This window comes from Eschrichtius robustus, chromosome 2 (assembly GCF_028021215.1).
Source record: "Eschrichtius robustus isolate mEscRob2 chromosome 2, mEscRob2.pri, whole genome shotgun sequence".
Lineage (NCBI taxonomy): Eukaryota > Metazoa > Chordata > Mammalia > Artiodactyla > Eschrichtiidae > Eschrichtius > Eschrichtius robustus.
Genome location: NC_090825.1, coordinates 118,514,677 through 118,527,095, shown reverse-complemented (window position 1 = coordinate 118,527,095; position 12,419 = coordinate 118,514,677). Strand labels below are relative to the sequence as shown.

The window sequence follows — 12,419 nt, the reverse complement described above, 5'->3', positions numbered from 1 at the left end:
AAAAACTATATTATCCTAGAAAGCCCGGCACTAAATTTTCTGCCAAGATAACAGTCTCTCTTATGCGATTTTTGGTTCAGATAATAATATCCTGGTCTGGAGTGTGAGAGGGTCCAGGCTTTACAGCCACGTGGGCACTGCGTGGGAGCAGGGAGGCCTGTGCCACTCCAACCGCCAGGGGGCGCTGTCCGGAAGAGTTGCCCCGCCCACTCACCATCACCCCCTCCCAACGTGGGTCCGAATGGTTAGGCCCGCCAGGCAGGTAGTGCGCTTCCGCGGCTTTCCTCCACCCCTCTCCCTTCGCCCGTTGGTAGGGGCTGCGTGTCCGGGCGGAAGTGGGGCAGGCGGGCGGGAGCGAGGCGTCGCGGTTGTATATTCATGAGGCGCGCGCAGCCCGGCATGCTAATGAGGCGGGGCGCGGCGGCTGGCTGAGGAGCTGCTGGGCGGCGGCGGCGGCGGCGGGCTTGGAGCTGCCGGGCGGGAGCGGCGTAGGCGCGGGGTCACTAGCAGCACGAACCTGGACATGGAGCCGCCCGGCGGGGGCCCGGGGCCCGGCCGCGGGACCCGGGACAAGAAGAAGGGCCGGAGCCCGGACGAGCTGCCTTCGGCGGGCGGCGACGGCGGCAAATCCAAGAAATTTGTGAGTGTCCCTCCCACCCGGTTCCCTCAGCCTGGCCCCGTAACCGCCCTCCGGACCCCGGAGACCCCCGCAGGCGGCCCCAGGGGTGCACGCCCGTCTCTAGGGAGCCCACCCCGCGCCTCCCTTCCTCGTTTTGCTCGGTCCTGGGCTCCGAAGCCCGACCTCCGACTGCTCCGGGACCTCCCGGAGCCCCGGAGTCCCACCCGGCTCTTGCCCCGGCAACCTCGGGGCTTCCTCATCCCCCAGCCCGCACGCTCTGCTCTTAGCCCCCGTAGCCCTGGCCGGTCTCGGCCCCATCTCTTCCCTCTCAGCCCCACTTCCTTTCTTCTTTCTCCGTTACCCGAACACGCCTTCTCTATCTCGATCCTGTGTGCTTTTCGGGGTCCATTTTCTCTTATTACCCTTCCCCCTGTTTTTGGTATCCTCCTATTTGCTTCTCCAAAGGTCACTTCCTTCCCCAAGATTGATCTCTTTCACCTGCTAACTTTCCTCCCGCCCAGTCTCCTCTCTGGGCCCTCAGCCCAGTGTCACCTGATAATCCTTCCCCTCAGGAATGTTACCTGACTTGGGCCCTGCCTTCCCTCCTCTCTTGGACGTTTGTCCTTGCGATTACAGGAATGGGTACCTGCCCAGTTCCTCTGGTCATTGGGCATGACGGTAGTTGGCCTCTCAGTATTTCCTTATCCAGAGAACCTGTCTCTTTGCCCTGTTGCTTATCACTTTTCAAGGGGTTCGAACTTCTCTCATGAATATGCCCTTCTTAGGACGGTGATCACCCTCCCCCATGGGGAGGAAGTTAGACTAAAAGGCCAAGAAGTTTGTGAGTACCTAAGGGAATTGCCTTTTGTAAGTTTCCCATGATAATTATCTCTTCAGCTCTTCTGCCACATCCTGTGCCCCAAGGCTACTGACAACCCTTTTCCAACCTGTAGAAGAGTCTGACTTTTCATCAGGTGCCAATTCCAATCTGAAAGAATATTGATATTCGTGTAACACTGTGGTATCTCATTATCTTTGCACACACTGCATCTTCTTTTTTACTCCTCTCTCCAGGGAGTTGTTTGCTTTTTACTGTAGAAGCTTTGAAAGATAGGGGGTGCTGTCCAAGAGAGGGAGTTTTGGATCTTAATAACCATTTGCTAGTTGTAACTGTAATGTAGTCTTCTCTCCCAGGTAATTACTCTGCCACCCCAGTATCTCTTTCTACTAACCAAAAGGTTTCTAACTTTTTCCTCTTTCTTTCTCTTTTCTCTTATCCCCACCCCTTAGCATTCTGACCCAACTCCACAAGTCTGGGAAGAAAACTGAGAAAGTGATGGAAAAGGAGGATAATGTTGCTTTGGGACCTAGAGGGTTGCGATGTGGAGAGTACTAAACAGAATTAAAATAGTGACTCATCTCTTCCTACCTATTTCTAGCAAGACAGGTGCTTCTGGATGTCCTTTCCTGTGACTGTAGGCTGTCAGTCACTGCCTGTGTTTTTATCTGGTGAACGTCTTTTTTCCCCCAGAAATGTAGGTTTAATAGTAGTGACAGCTTTCCCCCATGGTGACCAAAGCAACATTCCCCTATGTTTCTTTAGGATAAGCATGAACTTCTAGTTAGGGAGCTTTCCTTCTAAGCCTTAAGTTTTAAGGCCCATATTTCTTTTATTTCTGTATCACTTTGTTTTGCTTTTGTTTCCATGGTTACCCTTTGACCTTCCTCACCCAAATTCCAGCTGTTTTTGCTGATTTATAGTGACCTCTGTGACTTGTAAATGTTTTCCAGGTTCTAAATGGAATTTTACATGTGCTTTTGTTTTATCTAACACTTATGCGTTTCACAGATTTGTAAATTCTACTAAGTGTGTGGGGCTGAAAGGTGAGATACCTGAGGAAATTCAGCTTCTTTTCACCTGTTTTTTGGAATGTCCATGGAGTTTCGTGTATGCTGAGTGGATTTGGCTCAGAGTTGTTGGTATTTGCTTTAGAGAGGGTGCAGCTGAACCAAGTTCTCTTTTTCTTTCTGAGGTGTTGGTCTTAACTCTTAATCTGCTGAATTTTTAAAAAATATGTAGCACACACAGGTAGAGAGGAGAATTGCATTCCTGGCTAGGGAATTGGAAAGTTTCCAGGAAAGTAGTGCTGCTTAACCCCTTTATTGCCAACTATACCATATCTCAAGGCTTCAGGATATTCTGTCTTTCTCATTGCTCTTTATAAAAGAACTCTGTGGAAATGAGAGCCTAGGAGGAGCATTGCAATCCACTTCTCTTTGTGTCTGTGTATGTATATGGGGGTGGGTAGAGTGGGCGAGATTGCTGGTTTGCTTTTGTTACCCATGGCGTAGTTTTCTTGAACTACAGGCTAAAAGTGAACTCAAAGCTGTTTTGCCTACTCCACCTTTTCTACAGTGTGTGTCCTCGGGAGCTCCATTAAGAATGCATTTTATAAAACTGCACTGGTTTGGACCTAGTGTGCCTGAAGGTATTTGTTTGCATCTGAGGGGTTACTAATCCCTTTAGCTGCTACATACCTTTCCAAGCTGATGGCAGGTTCTAATTACAGATCAACTGATGAGAACACAGAGCTCACAAATTGCCTAAGATCTGCTCTTTACCCTTAGAGGCATCTTGTGTGGAAAGGACACAGGGAGTCTAAGTTTAAACAGTGGTAGGGCTCATCTTTTTAAAACATGTGGTTGTTCGAGATGCTAATGTGTGTGACAGCCAGGCTGTCTGGTGTTCCATTCCCCTTGGTTCTTCTTGAGTCTGTCTTCTCCTGGACCATGAGCTTATCCCTCATCCAGCATTATACCAGTTCCTTTTGGAAGCCCTTAAGATGAAGGGAAATAAAAATGCTAAATGAACAGAGTGTTTTCTGCCTTTTCAGCAGTGATGAATGTGGGTGTCAGAGAGAATGATTTCTGAAATATGTGTAAGGGGAGTAAGTATAACCAGGATGTTAGGAAGCTGCAGAGTATTCCTGCATTTTACAGACTCCATGTCTTCTCATACAATCAAGAACTGATCCGTTTTAAGAAAGACTATCGCATCTTGATTCAACTAGGAGCCTAACTTTGTAAAACATGAATTTTAGTGTGGGATTAGAAATAATAGAAGATATGTAATTTTTAAAATCTTGTTTCGTTTTGGATGCCTATGTAAAATTATTGCTGTGTTGCAGTTTCATGCCCTTCTAAAAGCAAAGTGAGGGACTTCCCTGGTGGCGCAGTGGTTAAGAATCCGCCTGCCAATGCAGGGGACACGGGTTTGAGCCCTGGTCCGGTAAGATCCCACATGCCATGGAGCAACTAAGCCCATGTGCCACAGCTACTGAGCCTGCACTCTAGAGCCTGTTAGACACAACTACTGAGCCCGCGCGCCTAGAACCTGTGAAGCCACCACAATGAGAAGCCCTCGCACCGCAATGAAGAGTAGCCCCTGCTTGCTGCAACTAGAGAAAGCCCGTGCGCAGCAACGAACACCCAACACAGCCAAAAATAAAAAAATAAATAAATTTATTTTTAAAATAAATAAATAAAAGCAAAGTGAGAGTGAAAGTATATTTAGTTGTAGACCCCTGTTCATCCAAAATGAGAGCAAAGAGGAAGGATGCCAGGCAGAATTTTAAACAAATATTAGGAAAGGTAGAGATTATGAAAGAAGTGGAGTTGTTCATGCAGATACCTGCTTCTTTAACTTTGATCCAAAAGGTCGCTGAAAACCAAGGAGTATGCAGAGAACTTTATACAAGTCATCTGTGTTTTTTGAAGTTGATAAACACAGGGATTACTTAGTTTGGAAGGAGGGAGGGGAGCCTACAGGAATGTTATTGAGAGTTTGAGATGACAGAATGATACCTTAAAAATTTGCCCTCTGCCTGCCTGGTCTTTAAAGAGACAGCACAAGGATCCACTGGATAATGTTACATTTACTTGTCTCAAAGGAAATCCTCCCTCACAGGAGGTGAAACTGAGGGAATGCCTCAGAATTAAAATCTCTGCCTTGAGAGAGTTGTTAAATGTTGGGATATTTTTATAAAAAGAGTTGAAATTTTTATGACCTGTAAATTGTTTATTTAAAAAGCTAAGAGGGCTTCCCTGGTGGCGCAGTGGTTGAGAGTCTGCCTGCCAGTTCAGGGGACGCGGGTTCGGGCCCTGGTCTGGGAGGATCCCACGTGCCGCGGAGCGGCTGGGCCCGTGAGCCACAATTGCTGAGCCTGCGCGTCTGGAGCCTGTGCTCCGCAACAAGAGAGGGCGCGATAGTGAGAGGCCCGCGCACCGCGATGAGGAGTGGCCCCCGCTTGCCACAGCTGGAGAGAGCCCTCGCACAGAAACGAAGACCCAACACAGCCATAAATAAATAAATAAATAAATTTAAAAATGGTCCACATCAAAAAAATCTTTAAAAAGCTAAGAAAATAGTAATAAGTGAGAAGTGATTTAACTTTGTTGACGGGCATATGGGTCAGAATAGACTAATTTTATTTCCCGTGTGATAAAATCACCTTTTGTTATCCCCTGGGGTGTTCAGTGTATTTTATAAATGGATTGCCACGTTATTCTTGGAGAGTGTTATATTTTCAGTGAAATGTAATAGAGGCTTAAAAGATAAGGTTATACCACATATGATTTAGAAGAACAGCTTATTATTAACAAGAAATATTAGGTATTATAGAGAAACAAAGAGTTTGTATATGCAGGTGGTGTTTTCTCTCATTTTATGTCTTAGCTGAAATCATTCATGACTACAAAAAGCATCCCCATATTGAAACAAATCTTGTGTTTTTCTTTATTATGTTGAGCCTTCTATTCTCAATCACTTCTGTCTGAAAGCAGTAGGAAAAAATTCACCTCTTGCTAACCAGCAAAGCAGCATTGGGTGTTTGCCCCTAGTTAGGGTTAGATGAGACAATGCCAACCTTCTTCCTGTGCCTAGCTGTCTTATCATTCCCTCCCTCTTTGTTTTTACTAGTGCCCTGCTGCTATAAGGACTGGTTCTAGTCCCTTGGATAGCCAGGCCTTTGGGGAATCAGGAGCAGTAAAAGATGCTTATACTAAAATCTCTTAAAACCTTGAAGCTAAAATTGAAAAGTAAAGAATATTTTAATCACTATGAACATATCTTACCTTTTCTACCTGTCTTTTTTTTTTTTTTTTTAACAAACACAGTTTTTCTAATCAAAGAACCTTTCTTAAGAAAGTAAGAGAATTACTGAAGGAAAAGGGGAATTGAGACCAGTATTTTAAGGAATTTTACCACTAATTACAGAATAACTCTGGGTGAATCATTGTTCTTTCAATTTTGAGATTCTTACTTCCATTCATTAGTAAAGCTTGCTATGAATGTATAGTCTTAAAATTTTAGAGTTGGAAGGGACTTTAAATGTCATCAAGCCCAAACACCCACTCAGTGCAGCAATCCCTTCTTACAGTTGTAGGTTGGAAATTGGATAAATAAATGGAGGAGGCAAAAGCATAAAATTTTGGATTCTACATTTCCTTTAGTAAATTTCAGGATCTTGGAGGAAAGGGATTATATAAAAGGAACAGATACGCTAGAAGCTATGAGACTGAAAGGGAAAAGATTGAAGAAACTGACTCTGTTGCTTGGCTCTGTGACAATTAGGGAGTGTCAATTTGTCCTTTAAATATCTGCTTAAATTTCTTCCCTCCAAGAAGGGGGATGAAACAGATAAGGGGACACAAAAGAGAAAAATCATAAAGAATTAAGAGAAACACAGCATTCCTATGTGGAAGCATTGTTATATGGAAGATGGGAGATTCCATCCTTGATTGTGGTTATAAGTGGTCTTTAGGCAGTAGCTACTTTGTCATTTTGTTAGGTAACAGATACAGGTAGAGTTTATGGTGTCCTAGATTATTTTTTTGGATTTCTGATTCTGTGACTTATTCCCTGTTTTAGGAATAGTACTGTTTGAAAGCAATAGGATTTGCATTTTCTTTGAAGACTTAGCATACTTCAAGGATCCAACAGAGGTTGCTTATAAACCATCTTTGATCCTAAAGGTCACAGAAAACCAAGGTAGTAGGCTTATATCTCAGATATAGCTGCCTTTTTTTTTTTTTAATGTTAGAACTTGAGGATCAAGTAAAAAGATAACCCACACTTGCTTTTTTTTTTTCCCCCCCCTGCCTAGAGTAGCTCATACTTTATTCAGGGGTCTTCACCTGTTTGTTTTGCCAGAGATCCTTTGGACATCTTTTTTCTTTAAACGGCTTTATTGGTGTATAATTAACATACAATAAACTGCATATATTTAGTGCACAGTTTGTGAACCCATTGCCACAGGCAAGATAACAAATATATCCATCACCCTCAACAGTTTTTTCCTGACCCATTGTATTCTCTCCTTCTCATTCCTCCTTGTGCCCCAATCCCCAGGTAACTAACCACTGATTTGCTTTCTATAACTATAGATTAGTTTGTATTTTCTAGAAGTTTATATAAATGGACTTATACACAATATGAACCCTTTCTTTTGGCTTCTTTCAGCATAATGTATGTTAGCTATATTAATAGATCATTCTTTTTTATTGCTGAGTAATATTACATTGTATGGGCTTACCATAATTTATTTATTTACTTGTTGATGGGCATTTGGATTGTTTCCAGTTTTGGTTCTTTTTTGTGTTCCTGTGAACATTCATGTACAAGTTTTTGTCCGGACATATGCCTTCATCTCTCTTTTGTAAATACCTAGGAGTGGAATGACTAGGCTATATAGTAGGGCTATGTTTAACTTTTAAAGAAGTTGCCAGACTGCTTCCAAAGTGGTTGTACCATTTTACATTCTCACAAGCAATATATGGGTTCTGGTTCCTTGTCAGCTCTTGGTATGATCAGTCTTAAATTTTAGCCATTCTAGTGGGTGTGTAGTGAGTGGACAAAGAATGTCACTTGCCATTTCAGTAAACAAAGGATGTTGTGGCCATAAAGTCATCAGCCACTGTAGGAGTCCCTGATGGTGCACCCTGAGGGGAATTCAGGAAGGAGAAAAACAGGTTGCCAGCCACCAAGCCATCAGTCACTGTAGCTGTCCAGACTATGCACCCTGAGGGGAATTCAGGATGGAGAAAAACAGGATACTGGCCTTAGGTAGTTAAGATGCATATCAAAGGAATGATTTCAGTAAGCCCAGACTCTTATATCTTCCCATATACAGAAAAGCACTAAAAATCGTTAACTTGAGATGTCTGTTTTTTTGTGATTAGCAGTAATCTTTTGATGTTCAACTTCATGGTTTTTTTTTGCAGCAAGAATTCCTGTATATCCCGGCTCCTCTCTTAAATCTTTGGAATAGTCCCTCAGAGCTATCTGAGAGGCTGCCATCCCGTGCTATAGTCCTCAGTAAGGCCTCTGAATAAAACATAATTTTCAGCTTTTAGGTTGTGCATTTTTTTTTCAGTCTACAAACGGTATCTCAGTGTGGCTTTAATTTGCATTTCCTTAATGATGTTGAGCATTTTTTCATGTGTTTATTTGCTGTATATCTTCCTTGACGTGTCTGTTCAAAAATTTTGCCCACTTAAAATTTTTTAATTACAGTCTAAATACAAGTCCTTTGTTGGATATATGTTTTACAGATGTTTTCTTCCTCCTGTGACTTGCCTTTTCATTTTCTTAACAGTATATTTTGAAGAACAAAAATGTTTAATTTTGATGAAGTCCATCCAATTAATTGTTTTTGCTTTTTGTATAATATTTCAAAAATCTTTGCTAAAATCACAGTCACTAAGATTTTTCTCCTAAAAGTTTTATAGATTTAGCTCTTAAATTCTCCTCTTATCACTGTGGAAATGTCAGTTATATTCCACATGTTCTCTTTGGGGTGTAAATTTTCACCTGTAGACAAGACAGACCATTTCTGATACCCTTGGGATTGGGGACCTTTGAGATTCTATTTATAGTGAAAGCATTTTCATCTCTTATGTGGTGTTAGAAACCTTTTGTTTTCCTGTACTCAGTGTTCTACAGGTTGTATAATGCCAGTCTTCCTATCTATAAATATTAATGAATGCTCATCATCTTTATAGATAGGAAGATTACTTCATTGCAGACTGGAAGGACAGGGAGTAATAATAACAATAACAGTAACAGTAATAATAGCACTCGTTTGTTGCATACTTACTATAGCCCTAGTGCTGCACTGAACGGCTCTAGATATAAGATAGGTACTATTGTTATTCCTGCTTTCTAGGTAATTAAACTGAAACTCAGTGAGATCAGCAACATGCTTTAGGTCATAGAACTGGAATTCAAACCTAGGTCTGGCTGATTTAAACACACGCACACACAGCCATCTTCTTATTCACTGCATTGTATTGACAGTTTACAAATGTCCAGTTTTTGCACTTGTTGTATCAAAGGGTATTCACTGTTAGGAATTTCATAGAAAATTTTGATGGTATATCTTTAGAGCCCTTTGACTACTGCAGTCTATTAAAACTGGACTCTTTTTGAGTTCAGTTAGTGGGAAAAGAAGTGCTGGGTCTAGATGAACAAAGTGCAGTGGCTAAATGCCTAACTGCGTTTTGCATTTAATAATTTAGACTTTGAGACCATTGCAGGAATCTTAATTAAACCTTTCTTAGGCATGTAAAAGTAGCTGTTAGAGTGCATGCAAAATCTACTTTTCCCCTGGCTCATGCGTTATTAAGAAGTTGTCTAAATTATTATTTTTTTTTAATGTAACCTTACCTCCTTTGTAAATAGAACAGCTCTAACAGCATCACCTGGCAGGAATTTTAGTTGTTTAAATTGCTGCGAGCAGCAAGTAGTGGTGACATATAGGAAGGAGGAAGCTGTTGCTAGACCAGCTCCATAGTTATCTTTTGTATATTTTAGAATTGGCCCTGAAACAAATAAGGATTGCAAATGGTTACTAACTCTAGGGTCTCTCCTGAGTCTGGGGACTGCTGAAGTTTCTTCTTTAGACCTGGCGGTTATTTGCCTGTGGTTAATAATTAAGACATTGCCACAGAGGTCCGGGTACCTGGAACTAGGATTTTCTGTATGATTGGTGGCAAAGAGTAGAGAATAGAGTATCTCTTGTTTGTGTGAATCTACCCTAGATCCAAAAGGCTGAAGATCAAGAACCATGTGGTTGACCTATCAGTTTCAGCCCATGCTTTTTAAGAGATTGTAATCTCAGCTGTGTCTGTAGAAGAATAGGTAGGAAAAGCTTAAAGGCCATGAGCATAGACTTCAAAAGCTGTAGAAATTCAGAGAATTTAAGGAATTAAGTGGAAAGATCACTGAGCTGAGAGGCAGAAGACCTGTTTCAGAATCATAGAATGCTGGAGGTGAAAAGGATGCTAAAAGTTATTTAATTCAAATCCTTTATTTTATAGACGAAGGAATGTGGGCCTAGAGAAGTGATCTGTCCAAGTTTACAACTAGACCTAGGACTAGAACCCCCATCTCTCACTCCTACTGAAATATTCTTTCCATATATTGCTACTTAGTTGGACTTTGCTACTAATTAACTGTGTGAACTCTGGGCAAGTCACTCTCCTTTTCTTGGTCTTTCCTTGTAAAATGAGTGAGTTAGCATTAATGATTTCAAAGGTCTATACTAATGTCCCAAATTCTACATAAATGATCTAGAATACAATTGTGGGCAATGCTAGTAAGCTTCATAGAAGATGAAGGCCCTGGAACATGAAGGAACATGATAGGCCCTGGAAGTAAATCCAGGGATTGGTAGAGGAGAGGGGTAAGGGGTTTCGTGGGGTGGGGAACAATGCGAACAGAGGCCCAGAGGTTTGAATGTATGGCTGTAGTAAAAAGAAATGGCCCGGTTATAGCAGTCAGGAGGATCAGTGGGAGATGAATCATTTAAGAAAGCCACTTCATAGAGATTATTTTATACCTGGGGAGGGCTTTTAGGTTCTCTTTCTGTAGAAACCCACAGAAAGCAGAATGGAAAAATTTGCATTTTGTAACATGTCACGATGCATGTTGATGCAGTTTTTGGCCTTGTGAATATGTGGTGGTGAAGAACATGAATAGATTAGTGTTAAGGTTCCAGCAAATCACTTCTGCTATCTAGATGGAGTTTAGGTAGTTAAGTTTGTTTGATTTCCATTCCTTATCCATTGTAATGATCCATCTTCTCAGACTTTCAGTGATCATTCTAGATTTTAAAAGATGTGACTGTCTTCATCTGGATCTCAGCACTGTATAGTCAAATTGTGGGCTCAGAGACTTCCCTGGCGGTCCAGTGGTTAAGACTTCACACTTCCAATGCAAGGGGCGCAGGTTCAATCCCTGGTCAGGAAACTAGGATCCCACATGCCATGCGGTGCGGCAAAAGAAAAAAAAAATTGTGGGCTCAGGTGGGAAATTGTGGGAATAATCTGAGCCTATCTCTGGGACCTGTCATTTTCTTCTAAACATACTTTAGCACAGTGCAATACTGGTTTTGATTGCATGCGTATTTGAAGTGTTCTTTAGTCTTCCATGAATGCACTATATATATATATATATATATATATAAAATGTGTGTGTGTGTGTGTATATATATATATATGTATGTATATATAAAGAGACAGAGAGAGAGAGAGACAGAATGATATCGAGATCTCTTGAGGAGGGTGGGTCTTATCTCCCATCTAGCTTGTAAGGTATCTAAGAGTGGTGGTGTTTAACTCACATTAGCAATAACCTGTTATGTATTTTAGTTTTACTGTGAGTCTTGTGACTCTTGGGATTACTTTCAAGGCTCTCCATTTCTGTGGTCTAATGTAGGAGATTGACAGTTTTGAAAACATTAGTCCTCTCACCAAGGTAACTGTGAGGCAAAGAGAACCACTGATATGACTATACCAGACCAGAAGAACTCTGTTGAGAAAAGATTTTTATTTTTCTCTAGAGATAGTGTCTTAGGTTTTGTCTTGTATCAAGATTTAATGAAGGAACATGTCTATCAGATTTAAAATCTGCATTATTTTACATAGCACAGGGCTGCCAACTTTTATCATTATAAATGAGAGCAGTATTTGACCCACTGCTCTAGGGATTGATAACATACATTTAAAATAAATAATTGCTAAGTCCCTATATTATTTGAATCAGTACCACAGTCTTTCATGGCTACAGAAAGGTGTACACAGAATATTAAATAAAGGAGACCAAGATGAGTCTTCAGGTCCTCAGGATATGTCTGGATCTCCACAAAAAATGCTGCTGGCAGTAGGATTGCCTTAGTTTTTTCTCAAAGTCACATATTTCTGTCCATAGCTATGGAGTTCCTTTGATTCCTTCATTTGGCCGTAGAAGCAAAGTAGTTTTGGACTCTTCTAAAATTATTTCATCATGCTTTCATGGGGCCTAAAGAGACATTTTTAGTTTTGTTAGTTTTTGTGAAAGATGTGTGTCAGGCTCCCCAGGCATAGAGGTTTCTCGTGATTTCTTGATTCTGGTATTTTAAAAAGATGGGAGTTGGCCTTAGTTGGCAGCTCTTTGCATCCGCCAGGGCTTGTTCGTTACTTACTTCTAGGCCCATGGGTGACGTCTGTTTCCTGTGATTGAAACCACAAGAAGAAGTGGTGAGAAGTCTCTGTAGGATATGTCCTATCAAGCAAGCAGCAGGCATTGGGCTGCCCTCAAAAAGAGCAGTAGTAACTAAGCACTGTCTTTAAGGGTCCCTGAAGAGACCCTAGAAATGATCTGACTCAGCCTCCTCATCTTAACATGAGAAGGCCACTGAGGCCTAGAGGTATTAAGTTGCTCAAGGTCATGTAATTAGGTAAGCTAGCTTTTAGACTCCAC

General features: G+C 41.7%; 1 protein-coding gene across 1 annotated transcript in view; it reads left to right on the top strand.

Moving 5' to 3' along the window:
• Nucleotides 1-254: 254 nt before the first annotated feature.
• LOC137759618 (protein diaphanous homolog 1-like) overlaps nucleotides 255-12,419 on the top strand; it is a 42,073-nt gene continuing 29,908 nt past the window's right edge. Inside the window, 1 exon segment of the mRNA XM_068536064.1 lies at nucleotides 255-640. Coding sequence (XP_068392165.1) covers nucleotides 524-640 — 117 coding nt within the window. The 5' untranslated portion in view covers nucleotides 255-523.